Source organism: Macrobrachium rosenbergii, chromosome 20, assembly GCF_040412425.1.
Source record: "Macrobrachium rosenbergii isolate ZJJX-2024 chromosome 20, ASM4041242v1, whole genome shotgun sequence".
NCBI classification, from domain to species: Eukaryota; Metazoa; Arthropoda; class Malacostraca; order Decapoda; family Palaemonidae; genus Macrobrachium; species Macrobrachium rosenbergii.
The window spans coordinates 17,530,947-17,552,500 of NC_089760.1; the positions used below are offsets into that span (position 1 = coordinate 17,530,947).

At 40.6% G+C, this 21,554-nt stretch overlaps 1 protein-coding gene across 6 annotated transcripts in view; it reads right to left on the reverse strand.

Moving 5' to 3' along the window:
* Positions 1–21,554, reverse strand: part of LOC136849098 (cylicin-2-like) — a 123,361-nt gene that overhangs the window by 28,851 nt on the left and 72,956 nt on the right. For 2 of the 6 annotated variants that reach the window (XM_067122047.1, XM_067122046.1), the window contains exons 3-4: positions 8,478–9,504; positions 1,812–1,945 (exon numbers count right to left, since the gene is read on the reverse strand). In XM_067122047.1, the coding sequence (XP_066978148.1) occupies positions 1,812–1,945; positions 8,478–9,492 (1,149 nt within the window). In that variant the 5' untranslated portion in view covers positions 9,493–9,504. Of the gene's footprint in view, positions 1–1,811; positions 1,946–8,477; positions 9,505–16,306; positions 16,438–16,629; positions 16,832–16,937; positions 17,152–21,554 lie in introns of those variants that run through there. The other 4 variants (XM_067122048.1, XM_067122045.1, XM_067122044.1 and 1 more) reach the window with 4 other exon arrangements.

The following is a 21,554-nucleotide window of genomic DNA, read 5'->3' on the forward strand; positions in this document are numbered from 1 at the left end:
TATGCAAGGAAGAAGTCTGTAAGGTTTAGGTTCTTTACTTTCCCTCAAAGACTTCACTGAAGCCTACCGTTCTATCTAGAACATTACTTTGCATTAATGTTATCAAAGTGGTTGTTGGAATACCACACTATTTGTTTGGCGGGTGTAAGCAGAATCACACAACTCATCTAATGATTTACTCAGTGACACATGAGACAGCCATATACACAAACCTACATCACCAGATGATAAACTACTGAGTCATCTTTAGCTACCATGTTACACAATGCAGACATACTAAGGAAAAACGGAGGTAATGCCACCAACTTTTCCACTAAAACGTGGCCAGAGTGATCCTTAGAAGCACAAAATCTGGCAATGGCATCAGAATGGGCAGAAAGAGGGGATAATGGGTGCAGATCCACACCACTCCCCAACATAACATGATTCCCAGATGCACCAGACTCAGAGGGTTCAAGACTGGGCATGTCACCAGTTAGGCCTGACAGGAGTGGGGCACCATCCCTCTACCACAATGAGACAGTGAGGGTATTGCAAATAAAATACTGTACTCTTATTCATTTCAACTAACTGCTATCCTGAGTTGAAAGGGAAACTTTCAACAGTCAGAACAAAACGAGGAAGCCTGACAGAAAGACAGAGTAGGAGAAAGGAAGGCTTAACCTGTCTCACACTTACCAGCAATATCACACTTCTGATGCTTCCTCAACCTGTAAATCTCCCTCCTCTTACTATATTACCAAAGCAAGCATGTCACCTTCATTCCAAGTCTTTCAAACATCACACCTTTTAACAACAGCCCAATTGAATCCTGCACCAAGTGCATAAATCATGTCGATAAATTAAAAGTAAATATATAATATTAGGGCAGCTGCTTACCTTGCAAAGTCACCTGCTTTTATAAGAATTCATCAAAAACCAAAACCAAATAAAGACCAAGACAAGCCATTAATCAACAAAAGAAAAATGGAATGTATTTTCACTAACCAAAAGCACCAATTGATTACACTGTCAACAGAATGATACTGCCTGCCACCTAGTGTCTGTACCTATAGGTGCCTTGTGGAGGGTGAGGGAAATATATGAACATAAGCTGGCGCTTATATAAAATGGGGAGAATCTTTAAATTTTGCTATCTGTCATACCTTCGCTGGCATGGAAGTTGAAGCCATATAATGAAGAGCTAAGTTTAATTTTAAAAATCATATAATAATTAATCTTTGCTTTGAAACTTAGCTGACCAGTGGCTATACTAAATGAAAGGTACTGGAGGTAATAATAAAAGATAGTGAAAATAGCACTTAGAAAAGACCAACAAAGTAATGCACGTGAAGAGAAAATGTTACTTTACTTTGCACAACTGACACTTAGAAGGAACTACAATCAAACATACAACAAAGACTTAAGACTTAATTTCACACCCAATGTCAAAAGGACTTCAGCTCTTATTATTAATAAGCCATCATAATTGACCAAAAAAAAGGTAAGAAAACACCTACACACTTACAGTACTTCTGGTCAGCATAGGAAAAAACTAATGACAAAAAATTTATAGTTTTTATATAAATTATATTTTATAAACCATCATCAAAAGCAAAAATAACAAACCCAACTGGAAATCTTGGATTAAAAAGTTATTACAGATGAAATGAACAGAGAAATCACAAATTATGTGGAAAAAAAAACAGGTGTACTGTATGCAGTAAAACAAAGAAATTATATATTACCTCCAAGGCTATAATAATACTTCTTGATGTGTCTGTGGACTGTAATGACCAAATGTTACTGTTCCTATTCCCTAACAGCCTTACCTGCATTTGTTTACCAAAGTCTTTTTCCGCAAAGAAGTCATCTTCGCACTCTGCTTCTTTTGCAAGGGCTTTGACATACTCTTCTCTCTGCTTCAAGTATTTTAATGTACCTCTTTTGGCTGTTATCTCACAATCTGAAAGTCATTTTAAAACTCTTTAAACTAATTTTTCATGTTTAAAAATTTAGGTTTCTTGATCAATTAACCTATTATGCACTTTAATATAACCTCATAACCAAGGAATATATCTGTGGTGCATAAAATACAATTATTTTTTCAGACAAACTACAGCCGGTTTAATTTCATCTGTCCACCCATGCGTGAAGATGTGGCACATGCACATGGTAGCATATGATTGGCTGACAATATATATGTCAGATGTCACTGGCTTACTGTGACTGGTATTACACTATTTCTTCAATACTATATTTGAATGTTTATATATACAAAGAACCTTCACCCCTTCTTGTACAAATCATAAACATGCTGCTTTGTATCGATAATATACCAACATACGTGCACAAAAAATGAGCCTATATCAAACAGTCTACTTAGATCAAGCAAAAACAAATGATGAGCTTTCAATACTGATGATTTATCTGATTAGCACAAACCAGGATAAACTTGGACCTATGCTTGCAAACTATTCAAATCACAAAATTTTCTTATTGTTCAAACTTTATGCACAGTTTCATTGCACCCATATTAAAATAAATTTGCAATATATACGTCCATAAACTGAAAAATAAAATTGACATTTTTTACCCCTAGAACATGAAGCATAGCCCAATGAAGCTATGCCTATTCTACTGATTCACCATATATTTTATTTTTCTGACCCTCTTTAAAACAAACATTCATTCCATTTCAGTCAAAATTACTTTTATTTATTCATTCTAAGTACCATTCCATGCCCAACAGTGAAAAAAAAGTGTCTAGACTAACCTTTAATGATAAGTCATTTGATTAAATAATCCCAAACATGCCTGGCCACTGATCTACTACAGTATAATGATCTGTGTACTCAAGAAAAAATTATATAGTTATACAAAGTATTTTCAAAAGAAAACAAAAGCTATAGCCATCATGCCATGTCTTAACTGAAATTTCCCACCTTCCAGCCAATACTGCAGTGACTGTTCCATTCACCTCCCACAGGCCCCAGGCAGCCTCACAGATAACCAATTTACATGCATGAAATCATTAAAATACCATTCATTTGCACTCACACAGCCAGTTGTCTCTTTATTTACCTACAATGAGAACAAACATACAGGCAGTCCCCGGTTATTGGCGGGGTTCCATTCCTGATGACGTGATGATAACTGAAAATCAGTGATAATAGCACTGATCCCTGGCTATCGGCGCCGATAACTGGATATCAGCGCTGCTGATAAGAGGTGATCGGTGCCGATAACCGGTTATCAGCTACGAAAATCTGGTTGTTGTCATCGCTAGACAGCCGCCGTAAAACCAGATCGCCGGTAACCGAGGCTGTCAGTAACTGGGGACTGCCTGTAATTGCTGAAAGCCCACTGTTTGTTTGTGTTTGATCTGCTTAGACTGTATGATACAAGTTCAATATCTGAGTGCTTTATATTGTCATGTTATCAATACAAATTGGCAAGTTTATGATCTAAGTAAGGTGGTTTGAGGGTTCTTTGCATACTTAAGCATTCAGATGTCTTACTGAATAAATAGTTTGCATCTTTATCACAGTAAGCCTACGATAACAGAAACACTGATTTCTGCCGCTCAGTGCGCAAATAAAAGCCAAAAAATTATGTTCAATTGAACAACCAGTTCCCCGTGAACAAACCCTACATCCTCCAGGACAAACCAAACCAGTTTCCCATGAACAAACCTTACGTCCCCCGGAGTGAACCAAAAAACCCATTCTATTTTGAACAACCCTAAAAGGGCCACAAGATGTCCATTCGAACCAAAGTCCAAACCTCACGCTCGATTCCCAAGGAATAAGCCTACACCAAGAGTGCCACAATCCATACCAAGCCACCACCACTGGTCCCTACCTACATCCTAAGACCTTATTGTTATTCCCAAGGGCCACACCCCTCTCAACACCATCTCAAGATGTCAGGCAACCAGAACCCAGCACAATGATGAGCTTAAGTTCTACATGGGGGCTGGGAAGGAATTGGAACTGACGGGCCAAGCCCTGAGGGAGTGGGTCCAAGAGGGGCTAAACTCTGCCAAGGAAGAAAGAGGCAGAGAGAATAGCTCAGGAGAAAAGGGAGGAGAAAGAAAGACAGGAGAAAGAGAAAGAAAGGGAGGAGAAGGAGAAAGAGAGAATAGCCAGGGAGAAAAGGGAAGAGAAAGAAAGGGAGGAGAAAGAAAGGCAGGAGAGGGAAAAAGAGAGAATAGCTCAGGAGAAAAGGGAGGAGAAAGAAAGAGAAGAGAGGGAGAAGGAAAGAGCTCATTAGCTTGCAATGGCAGCCCAAGGCATACTCAACACATCAACCCCCTCTCCACATTTGGCTCGACCATGTCGAAAGGGTCCTAGAAACCTTTAGGCCCTCTCCTGAGGAAATGTCTCTGATCCTAGGAAAGCACCTTCAAGGGATACAACCAGTGGACCATGGAGATCTCATCCTTGTCCACCAAGCCATCATAAAAGCTTTTGAAATAACCCCCAACAGTTGGGGGAAAAGGTAGAGAAATATGCCCAAAAAATCAGGGAAACCTGGTCTGAGTGGATCTTCAAAAAGACCCAGGCCTTAAAATGATGGCTAGAATCTCTCAAAGCCAATAGTGCGGAGGACATCCTCGAACTCTCCCAGCTCGAGGCCTTCTTATTTTTGGCCCCCAGCTCTCGCCACTCATCTATGCGATAAGGCGCCTACGACAGCGGTTGAGTGCTGTCACTGGGCTAACACCCGGGACACCAATCATCCTCATCTTAGTTCCCGTGGACAAAAATTATATCCTTCCTCGCCTGCCTCAACCAACTCTCAGCAACCTCCAAAGAACAGACACCCCGCCCCCTCCAAAGAAACCATCGTGTGGATACTGTATTGCAAAAGAATAGGGCACCCCACTGAACAGTGCCGTTTCAAGCCCGAGGATCAGCCAGAAAATCCCTCTAAGTCCTCAAATGGGATAACACCCCACTGGGCCACATCTGGCTCTGGGGTGAAAAGCAATGGGCCTGCTCCCTCCAATGGGACAGTGCCAAGTAAAAATTATAGCAGGAGTTATGGCCCCACTTGCAAAGTTTATGGACACTCTGCCCAATGGACAAAATGCCTTAATAAATAAAGTACACCCGCCATTGCTTTGGCCGTTACAAATTCTAAATCCTTAGGCCCTCCAGCAAGGCATTTGATGACTCGGACTCTACCCTGTACAGGAAGTCCCCGGTTATCGGCAGGGGTTCCGTTCCGAGAGCGTGACGATAAGCGAAAGTCGCTGATAACCGAAAATAGGTGATTTTCGGCGCTGATAACCAGAGATTGGCATCCCTGTTAGGTAAGTATCAGTACCAATACCCAATTATTGGCGCCAATAAGCAGAAATCGGTGATTTTTGGCGGCGAAAATTGTCAAAAATTGCCAATTTTCGTCGCTTGACAAGCCCAGTAAAACCTGATCGCCGATAACCGGGGACTGCCTGTATCTCCAAGGAGGCGACATGTGCTGAATGAATGGGTTGCACATACCCCTCCCTATGTATCTCCTTGGAGCCATGAGATTGGAAGGGGGGAGGCTGTCCTGAGGAACCACGTGCACGTGGTCCCAAGATCAAGCACACACACAGACAAGAGCAGGATGTACAGATAATCCCAAAGGATCACGCTTGGAGTCAAGAGCAGTTCTCTTGTCTAAGTAGGTAAGTGGAGGAGCAACTATCCTGCCAGGGACTTGATTACAATGACTGTGATCATGAGCACAAGCTCCCTTTCACAAAGGGAGAATGCTCGCATGAAGGCCAACAGGACTTGTTGAAAGAAGCCTTATACTTCCCTTCTTCATCTTCCCCTTGCACTGGGAGATGGGAGAGGGGTCAAGGATAAGGAGGCAGACATGCAGGATGAGGAAGATGATGCAAAGAAGGAAGAGCACTAAGAATGCTTACTTCCCTTCCTTTTCCAAATATTGCTGGTCTCCAATGCCAAAAGGATCCCAAGAGCCCAAGGAGACTCCAAAGTGAACACCTGTGGGGTAGTTGCCAGTTTAAAGTACAATGCTTGGAACTGAAAAACTGGCCCGTTGCAACTCAGGCAGAGGACCCTAAAGGTGATCAAGAGTGACCAGGGCCATAAACTGGGGACTAGGCATGAGCAATCTCATGCACCAGTGATTGGCCACGAGTGAACTCATGAGCCAATCCACCTGCAGCACCCACAATCACCTGACAGCCACATGAGGACGTCTTAGTCTTTTTGCAGAGGGCTGTCCTCCAGGGCTTCTTCCTACTCTTCCACTAGTATAAAACAGGCTGGGAGGAAGGTAAGGAAGAAGAGAGCAAAGCACAACAGCACTTCTTCAACCTCTCAAGACCATGGGTGGACAGAGTCAAGGCAGGAATACTGAAAGGGACACAAGCACAGGCTGCTAGAGTGTCAGTTAGTTAGTTATAAATTATTTGTTTAACCAGACCTCTGAACTCTTTTAGGGTTCTTCTCGGGCTGGGAAAAGAATGGGGGAAAGAATACATAAAAAAATTAAGTAGTTAACTAAATAAATAAATAATAAAAAAGGGGGGGAGTTAGAAAAAAACAATCAAGAAAGAAAAAAAAAAAAGGGGGGGAAGATTATATTTTACTTATCAATTTAATTTTGTTTAGGAAAAGAATGATATTATTAATTGAAAAGTTATTACCTTCTGCTAGAATATCCTTTATTGATTTATTTTGTAAATAAGTCTTTCTTTCATGATGCCATCTGGGACAGTCAATCAAGATGTGTTTGATTGTTACTGGGATGTTACATCTTTCACAAGTTATTGGGTTTGTGTGCGGAGTTGACATCAGATGATCATGTGTGAGTCTGGAGTGTCCTATTCTGAGTCTAGTTAAAATAACCTCATTGATTCTTTGCTTTTGGGTAGAAGAATGCCATTTTTTAACTTCATTCTTAATTTGTTTTAGTTTGTTTTGTGGGGGTATATTTGTCCAATCATTTTGCCAATCCCTATAAATTAAGGGTTTAACTGATGCTAGCCAGTCTGATATGGGTGCTTTCATGGAACACCAGGCATATCAACTGCAACTGCAGTGTCAGAAATAGTGGGTTTCATTAAGAAACATTTGGCCAAAGCCAGATGTTCCAAGGGCGACCAGGGAGGGGTCTTCTGTAATGCCCTTGAAAGATAACAACACCTTCAGCAGCTGGTTTGTCTCCTAGTAATTCCTCAGTCATTTTTGCCCTAGCAGGAGAAGAGGGAACTAAATCAGAGATGCTAAGGGTCAAAGGGATTGCCACCACACTGACCAAAATTCTAATCAGAGTCCCGGTGGATTGCCATCAGGTCCATGCATACCCTCCTCAGACTGACCAATGGAGGAACAGGTGGACTCTGTTCCAACTGCAAATGAGGGAGTCAAAGTCAGCAATAAGCAGGAAAGAGCATGTGAGAACAGCAAGTGTTGCTCGCGAATTCCCCTTGATCCATGCTTCTTCCACTGGGCAGACCACAAAAAACTCATTGCAGTTTAGAGACAATGCACCTTCTGCAAAAGGAATAGTAAGAATGAAGGTCAATGCAACTTCTGCAAAAGGAATAGTAAAAATGAAGCCATGCCCACTTAAATACAGAGGTGAATCTTGCACACCAATGTACTTGCTCTGGGCATGTACACCAATCACTCTCATGAGCCAGAAAATTGTCAGGTACTATCATCATTCTTACAACAGTTGTAACTGTGATCAGAAACAAACAACCAAAGTCAACTACCATTCAAACCAAGAGATACTTTCAGAAACTTCAACAACACCAATGGTGAAGAGTAGTGCATGACATCTATTCAGCAAAACAGCCAAATAACAGGAGATGCTGTTAGCTGAATGAAGTGGTAGTTCTCCCAACCTTGTTACTAAGCCTCAACAACCCTACCAGCTTTTGCTGAAGGTAATCAATGCAGTTCATTAACTTTTTTGAAAGATGAAGGTTTGTATTCCCATAGACACTATTAGATTATTTAATAAAACATTCATGTCAAAATTTATAACTCAAAGAAAACACCACAATAGCATTAGTAAAAATAATATGTATACAAGCAGTCCCCGGTTATCGGCAGCCTCGGTCACCGGGGATCCGGTTTTACGGCGCTTGCCTAGCGACGACGATAACCAGATTTTCGTCACTGATAACCAGTCATCGGCGCCGATCGCCTCTTATACGCAGCGCTGATCACCGGTTATCGGCACCACTAACAGGTTATCAGCGCCAATAACCAGGGATCAGTGCTTTATCACCGATTTTCACTTAGTGGCGATTTTCGGTTATCATCACGCCGTCGGGAACAGAACCCCAACGATAACCGGGGACTGCCTGTATGCCGTAAATCAAAACCACATCTGGCTTTACAAATAAAATTAAAAAAGGTTGCTGGATGACCTATTTAAATAATGGAAGGAATATTACACAAGCAGTACAACTACATTAGAAAACACCTAATACTCAGCTTTAAATAATCTACACATACCTTCTGGCTTTTTGTGTACTTCCTTTTTTTGTACCGATTTACGCTGTGCTCCATTAATCTTCTTTTCTTGAAGGTTCTCTTTATTTTTCTTGGGTTTGCTAATCTTTTTACCAGTCTGCTCCATTCTTACTTTATCATTACTTTTTATATCTTTATTTGCTTTTGAGGAACGTTGGTTTTTTGCAGGCTCCTTTTCAGGTTCTTTTGCGTGTTTCTCACCACCCCTTTTAGTTTTTTTTTTTCCTTTCTTTTCAAAACTATAACTCCAAGATTCATCTTCACTATCAGTACAGCTTACACGCCACACATAAGGTTTGGATTGTCTAGGCCTCAGAATCATGGATAAGTTACAATTTTCATCAATGACCCTTAACATTTTATCTCCCTCTTCAACAACTTTAGGGTGGTCAGTATTTTCCCTATTTACTGCCTTGGGCTTACGACCATGTTTCCTACATCTTTCAGGTGACTTTATTTCCTGATGAGTACTGCCAGTGCTCTTTGAACTTGCTCTTTGACTGTGTTTATTTACTAATGATTTGGCTTCATTTTTATCTTCCTTTCCTCTACCAGCATTAGGACCATTTTTATGTACAACTTTAGTGTCAGTTTTCAAGGCTTTCAATTTCCTTATCTTGGACGGTTGGGAAATTTCATTTTCTTGCTCACTATTCAAACTCCTCTTTCTTTTCTGCTGCCTTGTAGAAGTCTTACTTAATATATTCTTATCAGATGAAATTACAGCATTGTTATTCTTTACCTGCAACACCTGTCTGTTAGTTTTATTATTTGCAGGATTATCACTTATACTCCGTTTTTGTTTGGTCCCTGACCTGATGGAAACAGCAAGATTTTCTTTGTCTTTTACTAAACTGTATCCAATAACTTTGTGTAACTTATAAGCTGGTATTAATTGACATTTCTTGTTTCCAATTATATCATCGGTCATTTCATTCATGAAAAATTTTTCGACAGAAATGCCATTGGCACACTGATCATTGTTTACTTCAACCATGTTTAGATGAACCTGAAAAAAAGATAAACATCAAATTACAGTACTTTTCAAGGTATGTTCCAAAAATAAAAGCTCATGTCTGAACATCTGGTAGCTTTAAAAACAACTCAATGCTGAACAACTTCCTAAACTAGTCAAAGCAAAAAGAAGTGATTACTGTATGCACATCTAGATCTTCCCAACCAGAGACACAGTATTTCAGTGTCTTACCTACCAAACTCTTCAATTTTAGCCTTTACCCAAACAGCAGAGAGAGTGCCAAAATGAGAACTAAAGGGAGGGCATATCAAACTAAAATACAGAGATTTGTGGTCATGGAACTTAAAAATATTTTTCAATTTTGTAGGAGTTCACACAACAAGCAACCACTCTGATTAAGGGGGAAGGTAAGTGCTCCTACACTCTCCTTTCTCCTCACCATTATCCCTAAGCTGAGAATCAGTTGCATTGATGAGTCACTCCAACTATTTCTACTGAATGAAACTTGTCACACCAGCTAATCTTCTGCATCCCTCTTGAACTTCTACCCTCTCAATCATCCTTACCACATCCCCATACCATCTCAATCTTGTGTCTTTTATAATTTCATTCATCTTTACCACCTTGTCACTTCTAACTTTTCATTTTCTATCTTCTCAAGCAGCAAGATCCCAAAAATCCATCTCAGCATCTTAATTCCTGTCCCCCCTGTTCCTTCCTTCCTATTGTCCAATGTTTCTGAATCATAAATCATCACTTGTCTGGTTACATAGTTATTTATTTTTAGCTTACTTGGCATTCACTTTTCTTACATCACCCATGTCGCCTCTTTCCAGGTGATGAGTGAGAGATCACTCCTGAAGGAGAGACAGCCAGAAGGGGAAGTTCACCAGGTGGGAGAAACGAGGAAGAGGGGTTAGCTATCAAGGACACAGTCGGAGGCTTATATCCTTCCGACGATGCCTTAGCAGCCTTCCTCCTACACTGTTTCCTCCCAGAAAACTTCACCCACTGTGCAGGCGACCAAGAACAACACTCAGCACAAGGAGATTGAGGATTACAATCATGCCCCCTGCAAGCAGTGCAGAGGACATGAGGGTCAACATCGACTGGCGATCGAAAGCAGGTACAACCCTTCCGCCAACACCAGGCCATATATGCTGGGTGACGGCCTTCCAAACAGGATTAGATGATTTGTGGGTTTGCATAATTCAAAATTAATATCAAACACACAAATACACACAAAAACAAGCAAAAACAAGAAAGATCCCATCAGGAAAACAGTGAAACAGCCATCAGGACAAGTACCTCCTACGTTCTCTTTTGGCAGAAAGCCAGTCTCCCATCTCTTTAAATGACCTCTTAAGAGGAGGATGAAAGGACCATCTTGGGGAGGCGTGTCTGTCATCTGGCTGGTTCCTCATTAAAATCACAGTTTTTAAAAGCAAATTGTATTTTTCCTAACTACACAAACTTGAGGTCCTATACATTAGGAATTACTTACGGCGAAGCTGGACACAGCCATTAACCTCTTGAACAAGGTGGTTAGGCAGTAACTACCATCAGGTAGGCAAGAATACCACCTGCCCAGATGTAAACATTCCAGTTTTCCTTTTGGTCCAGGTTCAGATTGAGGGGTGGCATGAGTCAGGCATAAAAATGTAATGTAAAGGACCTAAGGTTTGTACAGTATAGTTAGGAAAAATACAATTTACTTTTAAAAATTATGATTTGTTCCGACATGATATACAAACCATCAGTCCTTTACATTAGGAAGACTCACTGGTTGGAGGGAGGAATCTGAGTGAGTCTCTTGAACTGACGAGTTCCACACACCTGGGCTGCTACTCCTGGTTGAAAGAGCGAGGAGGAGTACCGTGCCTCTGACATATTGATCAGAATGTAGGAATTGCAAGATCAAATGTCAGATACTGGACCTTTTCGCATGAGTAAGGAAACAATCACTCGGGGAGAGCTTGTAGTGATGGCAGGAAGAGCTGAGACATCTGGGTGCCTCGGCCCTTTCTCTTGTGCTGCTCCTGAACTGGGCCAGGGAGAGTACTCTCCAGACTAGATTGGGTACTTGATATTCCACAGAATCTCAACACTCGGAGCGGCTCACGAACGAGTGCCCAAAACAGCACCCATCTTAGAGGCGTAACCTCTACGACTGGGAACGGGAGGGCAAACCAAGGTCTGCGCACCCGCAGCTCCCAAAACACAAAACCCAGGGGTATGCAAATTGGTCCCCAAACCTGAAGGTCAGGAAGAGCCAAAGAGAGACCCACTGCCTCCTCAGAAGGAGGCAGTCCCTTCAAGGGGGAAGAAGCAGCCTTCCTCTCCTTCAGCTGACGGAGGTCTAACCATTTTCCCGGAACCCCCTCGAACCTCGGGAGAGGAAGGGAAGAGGCAGCAGAAGACGAAATCGAAGATAATCTGAAGAAGATGGCAGCTACTTCCACAGGGGGACTTCCTTCACCTTCACTCTGACACCTTCTACAGGATGGTGGACACGAAACATCGTAACCTCCAGGGCAGCTAGGCAGGATCACAACAGAAGCAGACCAAGAAACAACCACCAGGAGAAGCAGCAAGCACAATCAGGACAGTCGATGCAGGAGCTAGGGAAGGAGTTTGGAAGGCAGTGGCTACAGCAATGGCCAGGAACGTCACACGAATGTCACCAGCAGCGACAAGAACAATCAGGATGGCTGCGGCAGGAGACCAGAAAGAGCTGCCCAGAGACATGTCGCCGAGTCAACAGGAGCAATAACACAGGAAACACAGCAGGAGTAGACGGACCACAGGTACGCCAGAGGCATTGCCACAGCATACATGAAGGCCAGCAATGACAGTGATCAATCCACATCAGCGGGGAGAGTCGGAATGATTCCGACATGGATCTATGCCATTCCAACCAGGTACTGTGGTCGATCCCGAAGCAAACACTGTATGAATGTCAGGACTCCTTCAGGCAAAGATATCCAAACTTATCCAGCCAACTACAGTAAACCCTGGTATTCGTGGGGGATGCATACCATACCCCCACGAATAGCTAAAATCTGCGAATACTTAAAACCCCTCTAAAAACACTTAGAACTGCCTATTTTGATAGTTCAAGTACAAAAAGAACCCTCTAAAAATGCTTATACCTGAGTATTTTAATAGTTTTATCACATAAAGTGCATTTAGTCATGAAAATGATGTAAAAATACAGTAATTAGTGAATACTTCTCAGTGAAAAATACTGCGAATGGGCGAATTTTCCGCGTATAATGTGTACATGCGTTCCACAGAGAAATCTGCGAATAAGTGAGTCCACAAATCATGAGACCACAAATACAGGGGATTTACTGTACTGCTGTACCTACGATGCTCACTGTCAACCTGAAAGAAAAAGCAAAGATGATTAGTGACTCCTCTCCTTCCAAGGGGAACTGCCGGGCGCAGCGAGAGGAGGTCCCTATGTAGAATTCGCCCGACCACCCATGCCCCACCCCCCTCGTGGTCTTTGCCCGACGAGTGAACGAAGAGGGCAAAGGAGAGAGATCTCTCCCAAAGGAGACATAGAAGAAGAACCTACAGGGAGAGAGAAGGAAGGAGGGGAGGCCAAAAAGGGTGCCGTGGAAGCGAAGCTTACCGATGACGCCCGCAACACCCCCCCACCCCTGCAACTCTCCATAGCACAGGTGGCAAAATTAACACTCAGCACAAGTAGAGAGGAAGTAGTCATGCCCTTGTACATGGAGGGCATGAGCCCAAGAAAGGGAGCGAACTTGTTGCGTTCCGATAAATGAAGGGGAGCGAAGATATTATTAAGTCCCAATCTAATACTGTATATCCGAACATACAGGGGAAAGCCTTCAGTATCTAAATATGGGCTACTGGAAGAGAAGCATTACCACTCGGTTATGCCCCTCTAAATACACCCTTGGCTGTCAAACCCAAGACACAGATGCAGGGGACTTGGTCACCAATTCGGCGCCAGGATAGTGTTTGGCATTAATTAAGTCTCCGCTGAGCTTGTTTTCTTTGGTGACTTCCCGTTTTCTTCATAAATTAGTCACGCCTAAAACGTGCCAGGTCAATTTTAATCATTTTTACTTTATGGTATTTATACAATGTCACACATTGTGTATCACATGTTTCTTCATTCACAGGCATCAAGACTGTATCTATATTGTGTCTCTGTATGTTTCATTGTAATTCGTACTCGTTCACTGTATATTATTGTTTATTGTTTCACCTCAGGTCACAGAATTCCATTGTCTCTCACGGAACCTGGATCTGTAATAAACAGCAGTAACCTTTACCTGCTCGTTTCTTTGACACCTTAGGACTATCACCAAATCAGTCTTGGCTCCAGGGTTTCTCCAAAAACTCTTAGCAGTAACCAGCGTTTGAGCGTGCTGACTTAATAAATATCAAACACATGGGCGGATATCCCCTCCTTCATGCAGTTAAACGGACACAAAAACAGAAAGATCCCACAGGGATAACCCTAAAGCTTTTTGACATCGTGGCAGGCAGAATCGCGGACCTCAAGACACAGTGCTCCGCCCTTCCGAGGGCGTGTACAACAAACTCATCTGCAACACTCACCCTCACATACAGCACTACAAAGTTCCTCCTCGACTTGCTCCCTGCCCATCGCCGAGAGCAAACTGGATCCAATTTTTCTCCTGTCAACACCAGTCTCGGGTGACACAACAAGCGGCAGGAGATAAGTAACTCCTCCCGAAGTATGCGCCTTAGATCGCTCACCCCTACACCATGCCTGTCGAGGACCTCATAGGCGGCACAACACCTCACAGACTCCGTCAAGGCTTCACAGCGGCTAAAACCGGCCACTCAGCCGGTCAGCTCCGTCCAGCCTGAAGAGGGCGTTAACCACTTTGTTCAAGAGTTTAAACTGCCTGCCGCCATGTTCCAGCTTCAGCAGGACAGGCCGCCATGGCAACCCAGGGCCTCAAAAACACCTCGTCTAATTTGTAAAGGACCAATTCGGCGCCAGGATGGTTTATATTGTTTTCTTTGGTGACTTCCCGTTTTTCTTCAAGCTAAATTAGTCACGCCTAAAAGCGTGCCAGGTCAATCTTTTTACTTTATTTTATACCATACCATAAATCAAGACTTTCTATATTGGTCTCTGTAGCCTTCCCACTGTAAACTGGTCACAGTCAATTCCATTGACACAGAAGGCCTGGATCTGTAATAAAGCAGCAGTAACCCTTTTGACACCCCAGGGCTATCACAAATCATGGGACAGTATGTAATATAAACACACAAAAACAGAAAGATCCCACAGGGATAAATAAAAAGCTTAATGACAGTCAAAAGATCCAAAAACACGTCTTTGAATCAAGTGTCCTGGCTATCAAGAGTTTAACGAATGTCCAGCTTCACCGTCCTAATGTAAAGGACTCTGCTCTCAACCATACCATAAAAGTTTCAATCTGACCTTCCCAAAACTGGACACAGAAGGCATCACAACACCCCAATCAATCATTCCACAGAGGGAAAGACTGCTCACGTTTGCACTTTAATATGTGCGGAAAGTCAACATCTTTCCTCTCAACTTTAACAACCTGCAAACTTATTGCATTCTAATTTTCAAATGAAACACCAGTAATGCATGTTCAACCACAGGCCTAGAAACCACACTGGTAGAACTAGGTAGCAGCTCCACAACACTTCTCGGCAGTCCCTCCACTGGGATATCATTTGTTAGTTTTCACACTGAGAAGTCAACATACAGGAAGGTAAGGTTAGGATGAATCCCTGTATTTCACTAAATGAATTATGGCCCCCCTTAGTCAGGTTAGAACTGTCAGGTGATATGAGGGCTACTCCTCCCCTCCTTACTCTAGACTAGGTTAGATTAGGCAGGACCCAGGATCCTGAGTTTGGTTAGGTTTGGATGCATACATTCATCTTTCTAGTTTTACAATTTTGTTACAATCCTAGTGTCAGTCAAGCAAGTAGCCTAGGCTAGTCTTTCCATTACCCAAAGGCTTCATCATTTCCATGAACCCCGCAAAATTAAGAGCAAATGCCAAGTAAGGGGTCAGGGCTACTGTAGACCTAGTAGATATTTCTGTAGTAGGTATTTCTGTATTAAGTATTTCAAAGGTATTATTACAGTTTCGGTCAAATTCGAATATGTATTATTTTTTTACTTGTTATCATTCATTTTTGAGATGATTCATGTGAAAAACTTACTCGAATCTTGCGCAAATTAATGGTTACAGAGATATTTGCTGGTGAATATTGTTCCTTATTAGTTATCCCATCAAAGTATGAGTTACAAGGCAAGACAATAACCACCCCCTCCATAGCTAACATGGCAAAATTGTAACCAGTCAACACCGGAACTGTAATTTTACCTATAACACCACGTAACCTAGGGGTGTTGACTGGTTACAATTTTGCCGTGTTAGCTATGGTGGGGGGGGTATTGTCTTACCTTGTAACTCGTACTTTGATGGGATAACAATGAGGAACAATATTCATCGGCAACCATCTCCGTAACCATTAATTTGCGCATGATTCGAGTAGGTTTATCGTATGAATCATCTAAAAAATGAATGATAAGTAAAAAAATAATACATATCCGAATTTGAACGATACTGTAATAATACCATTTCTATGGGAATATGACCTAACCAGATTTATCTTTACCTAAACTACCTTGGCAAGGGGGCTTTGCCCCCCTGGACCACCCCCCAAGTAATTCGAAACTCTTACTCTGTATTTTACCCACAAATTATTAAATTATGCAAACATAAGCAAAACTAAGATAGCTGAGCAGGCAACCCTATCAAATTTCACTTACTGGAGGTTTTACGCCCATGCCCACGGACCTCGTGCGAGTGTGGCGGGTACTAGCTTAAAGTAAAAATGTACCGAAGCTTCCGTAGAATATAACTGGCTGTACGATAACTGACTGTCAGAACTTGACATCAACTAAACACTCAAATTTCATGCTTAGCCACACATAAACATTCTGAAAAGACCTATCCTTGTCGTAGCTTAGGCTAGCCTACGCCTAAACTGAGAACACCAATCAAGCTTTTATCATAAATCTGACACACTTATGGCTACCAATGTAGTAAAAAAGTTCATTGTGTCCCTTGAAACATTCACCCAAAAGCTTACCTTTACGTTTGCTTGTTAAATTGCTTATATATTCACAGTTTTTACTTTGGAAAGAACTTGCATTTCAAACCGAGTAAGTGTTTATGTTGAAAAGTCAAAATATTCCACGACGGACGATTAGCCACAGGAGTCATAATGCTTTGAACGTTGGTCAAGAATATAAAAATGCATACACTATGTTGTGACATTTACCCAGTTAAACAAATGGAAAATAGTAATTTCATATAACATGATATCCTTTATATCTTTTCAATAAACATTTTGGAATACAATGCATAAAAATAGATCTTATCAAGCCTAGAATTTACCTTTCACTCTACTCGGCGTTGTATAAGACCATTTGGGAACTTCTTTAAGATTGTTCCTAATTAAATCTAACGATTTCAATATACCTGAATAGAGATGCAAATTATGGCATGCATTTTGCCAACTCTGTTAACAATAAATAACAGAACCATTAAGGTAAATAAATTCCGAAACATTCTACGTTTTGAAACCTAATGAAATGTAAACAAAAGTGCCGACTGTATGGAGTAAATATTTGTTTTATGAACACCCATAGAAATTATTTGAATATGCCGTATATGTTACCGAGTTTCCGAAGAAATGTCCTTCTATAATGCAGTCTGCAACTAGTAATATTCAAATTCAAATTATAAAAGAAAAGATGAGTATTGACGCAAAAAATATTGCAGCAGTTTCAATGATCGATGTTTGACATATTTTTTTCAAACACTGGTTACAGAACCCTAAAAGTAAATGTGGAAGTGTGACAATTTTGTATGGATGAATACAGGCCAGAAGCCTGTTGGCACACGTTCAAGGAAACTATAATTTACAAATGCAGCGGTATACTTACAATTTATTTGTGAAAGAAGCAAACTGTTATTTGGGAATTTTACAATTTTCTGCCAAAATCTCGTATGGGGGAACTGGCCTTTGTGTCACATAGCACGTAAAATTCAGTTCTATTGAGACGTGTTCCTTGAAATTTCAATCTTAATAAAGAACAAAATTAATATGTTAAAAATAGCTCAGTGAGACGGAGCAGATTGTAATCTTATTTTTACTCCTACCATGAGCTGCCTAACTTTTTTTCTTTTAATTTGATAGAAGTTGCACAGTAGTTCTATTCTTTGTACTTAAGTTATGCATATTTATCCACCCGGTATAAAACAAACTGATTCTGTTAATGTATACGTATGTGCAAATTTATGTAAGGTTAAATTTGATAAACCAAAATTGGAAAAGCCAATGAAGCAAGAATTAACCTTACATGTATGTTGGCTTAGATTTCTTAGCTTAGTTTCCTCCCCTTGTCTAATTTAGATAACTCCATTGCTTGGGTTAGACTTAAATTTTGAGAATATTACATTTAGTTATTGCTATGTGTTCTTTTCATGCTGGCAACACCTATTTATCTTAGAATTCAGGCAAATCAGGTGCCATGAAAATTAGGCACAAACTGTTCTTTGGGAGTAAGTGATACCATCATTGCGATTCTCTTCTTTCCAATTTGTTTTACAATGCCTTTACGCCTTTTTTATGGTCATAGACACTGCCTCAAATACTTGAATCTACTTTGTTATAAAACCGATCCTTGTGGCTCTCTTGAAAGAGTGAGTTTTGGAAGATTGCGCTCTGGAGACTTAATTATTTATGAACTTCCAACACATACTTTTTATCGTGTGTTATTGGAAACAGTATTGACTTAGTTAATCATTGTTAGATGTTTGTTTTTCTGATGTGAACAAATGGCTCAACATTTTTCCACAGAAATACAGAACTTAACAGAAGTAGCAGAAGTCGCACTCGTACGAAAAGAATTTGTGGGCTACATCAGCCGTATCATTTGTAGGAGAGATAAACAGACGGAACCACAAAATAACCTGAAGCAAAATTTGTTTGGTTATTGTGGCAAGACCTTTCGTTCGAAGACTCAGGATCTCAGAGTAATGTAATGAGAAGACAACTCCAAAATACTATAAGGCTTGCAATATGATCCATCTAAGGAACATAACTATAAATTTATAAACTTCAGATACGATGGACAAGGAATGGAACTCCTGCAACATCAAACATTGTGTTGAATTCTAACAGCAAACCATCAGCAAAATACGAGAGAAATTGAGATAAACTGAACTTCAACCCATTATAACTTCTGAAAAATACAAACAGTAGTTTCAGCACAACAAAAAATTACTTTAAAAAAATAATATATTTTCTTAAAAAGATAAGAATTAGAACATGGAAAACTGCCTTCTGTAAAACGGAAAATCACACTTGCAACCACTTCACAAGCCTACAGTGAAGTCTTAAACAAGTTGACCCCTAGAGGGGTCCATAATCGCTCAGTGGCACGGGACACATGTACTGCACAGTAGGTTTGTGCATTGCAGCTTGTCGGAATTTGAGTAGGAGTGCTAGGGTATGGAATGCATGCCCTGCATGTACACAACTAATGCAGCCTGTTTCTTAAAATCCACACGTATTTCGAGCAAGGCATAACTCGGTTCAATATGTATTGTCGCCGTGATGACTTCCACGTTGCAACGGAAACGATGACCAACTACGTGGAGTGTACTTTCTGGCGGAAACATTAACTTGACAGCGCTGGGAACACTGCTAAGAAATGCTAGTGAATAAATGCGAGTTAAGTGTGTTGTTTACACACACACACACACCGCATATATATATATATATATATATATATATATATATATATATATATATATATATATATATATATATATATACTGTATATATAAGGAAGCAGTAGGACATCATGCAGGTCTCAAATCATGAGAGGGGTAAAAGAAAGCCGGCCATGAAAGAATTATGGTTCGCCATCTTTACTCTTCTTACGAAAAAAACTCATTAATTGGCTCTGTCAGAACGGGGCAATATAATTGGCAGAATACAACACACACACATCAGCGCCCTTTAGATTCATACGGGCTAGAATATTAATGGAAACTGTTGCAATTTTAATTAATATTTCCTTTTAAATATCAAGAAATAGCATTCACAGATTGACTCTCAACAGGCCTCCGTAAACGAGATGAACGCCTTATATCAGGTACCTGCACAAGCAACGGGCTATCTGAATGGTTAAAACAAATTAAACTACCCTTGTTCAGTGATGTTACCAAAATCTACGAGCACACAAGTATCGAGTCTTCCAACAGCATCCCTTGCAATGACCCATACTGGGGTAGTGCCTTCAGTGCACCTCACGCAGTGCACTCTAGGCATTCCTTAAGGTTTTTTTGCAGTGTCCCTTCAACTCCTAGCTGCAACACCTTTCATTTCCCTTATTGTACCTCTGTTCATATCATCTTTCTTCTATCTTACTTTCCACCATCTCCTCACAATTGTTTCATAGCTCAACTACGAGGTTTCCCTCCAGTTATACCGTTCAAACGTTTTTATTCTGTTTTCCTTTCAGCACTGAATGACCTCATAGGTCCCTTTGCTTGGCCTTTGGCCTAATTTTATATTCCACTCTTTCAGTAATAAAATTCTTAGCACTAATATTAAGAAATTCATCATCTGGGTCATTGTATTTGACCTGATCATGAGGCCTAGCCACAAGGAGTATGTCCTCATACTGATTTGTATAAACATTAGATTGATGCCTATCCTTTGTCCATATCATACACTAAACTAAGTCCAGTGTTTTGTTCTACAACACTAGGTACATCTAGAGGACCTACCTTAGAAAAATTCATGAAATAAACATGATCGCCTTCCTTACCATCATCCAAGGTGCCTTACACTTTTTCTTTCTTCCTTCTCACTACTTTTTTTTTTATTAATATTAGGCTGATTAAATTAAATCTACTTATAATTTGTGTTCTTATCAATCACCCACAGGGTAAAAACATTCATATCTTGTAACTTCTACATCATCAATTATGAGATTAATGATGCTTGCGGAATAGAGTAACACGAATTATATTTTGAGGCGTGGCCTCGCAGAGCGTCTCTTTAGACAGGGCGGCGACGAGAATTAAGAACTGAACCGGTAAACAGCATCTCTGATGATAGTCTTTGCTCATTCATCGCATGAGAGTTACACAAGCATCTATCAGCAATTAATTCAGGCCGTATACACCTCTGTGTATGCAGCCCGAGGCACCTGTTCGTTTGTACTGACAAAGCTCAAGATCAAAACTAACTATTTAATGTTCTAATATTATCACACTTTTTGGTGAACGTTAACTGCAGTCATCTTCTAAAATCTTCTATTTATATTTTAACGATAAAGTGTGATACTGTATCCAATTTGATCTAAATAATTCATTGCTGTTGTGACAACGGGAGTTGTGGTGCTGGCATTTCCATTGCTGTTTACAAAACAAAACATTTGGAATTTGAACTGTTGTAAATCCTCCAGCTTATTACTTGACAGTTACCAAATTTCCAGAGACCTCCTCTTGTCTGTAGGGTCAACAAAATGAGTTTACAATCACCAAAGCTTTTAGATCATTGGTTTAGACCAGGGACTGCGACTTTTGAAGGTGGCGATCACCCAAAGTAATTATGAGAACACCACCACAATTTTGGACATTGTAAAGCAGTCCATTTAATAAGTCGTATTTTATACCTCACTAAATCTCGTTACTGCTTGAACGGCAGATTGGCAAGTAAAACTTGTACAACTCAGATATTTATTAGGAAGTTATTAACATTTACTAGACTTGCACCTTATACATGGAAGTATGTGGTGGCGTACACCTGTCATATGTTTGCCTCTGGGGATAACGTGTAACTGAACACATTGAATATATTTTAATAATAAATAATAAATTAGGGAACTAATAATAAAGATATTTCCAAAATCTTGGAATTCCAAAAATTGTAATCTTCCATTTTGAAGTTTTGCAATAAAAAAAAAATGCCAGCAACACTAAATGAACTAC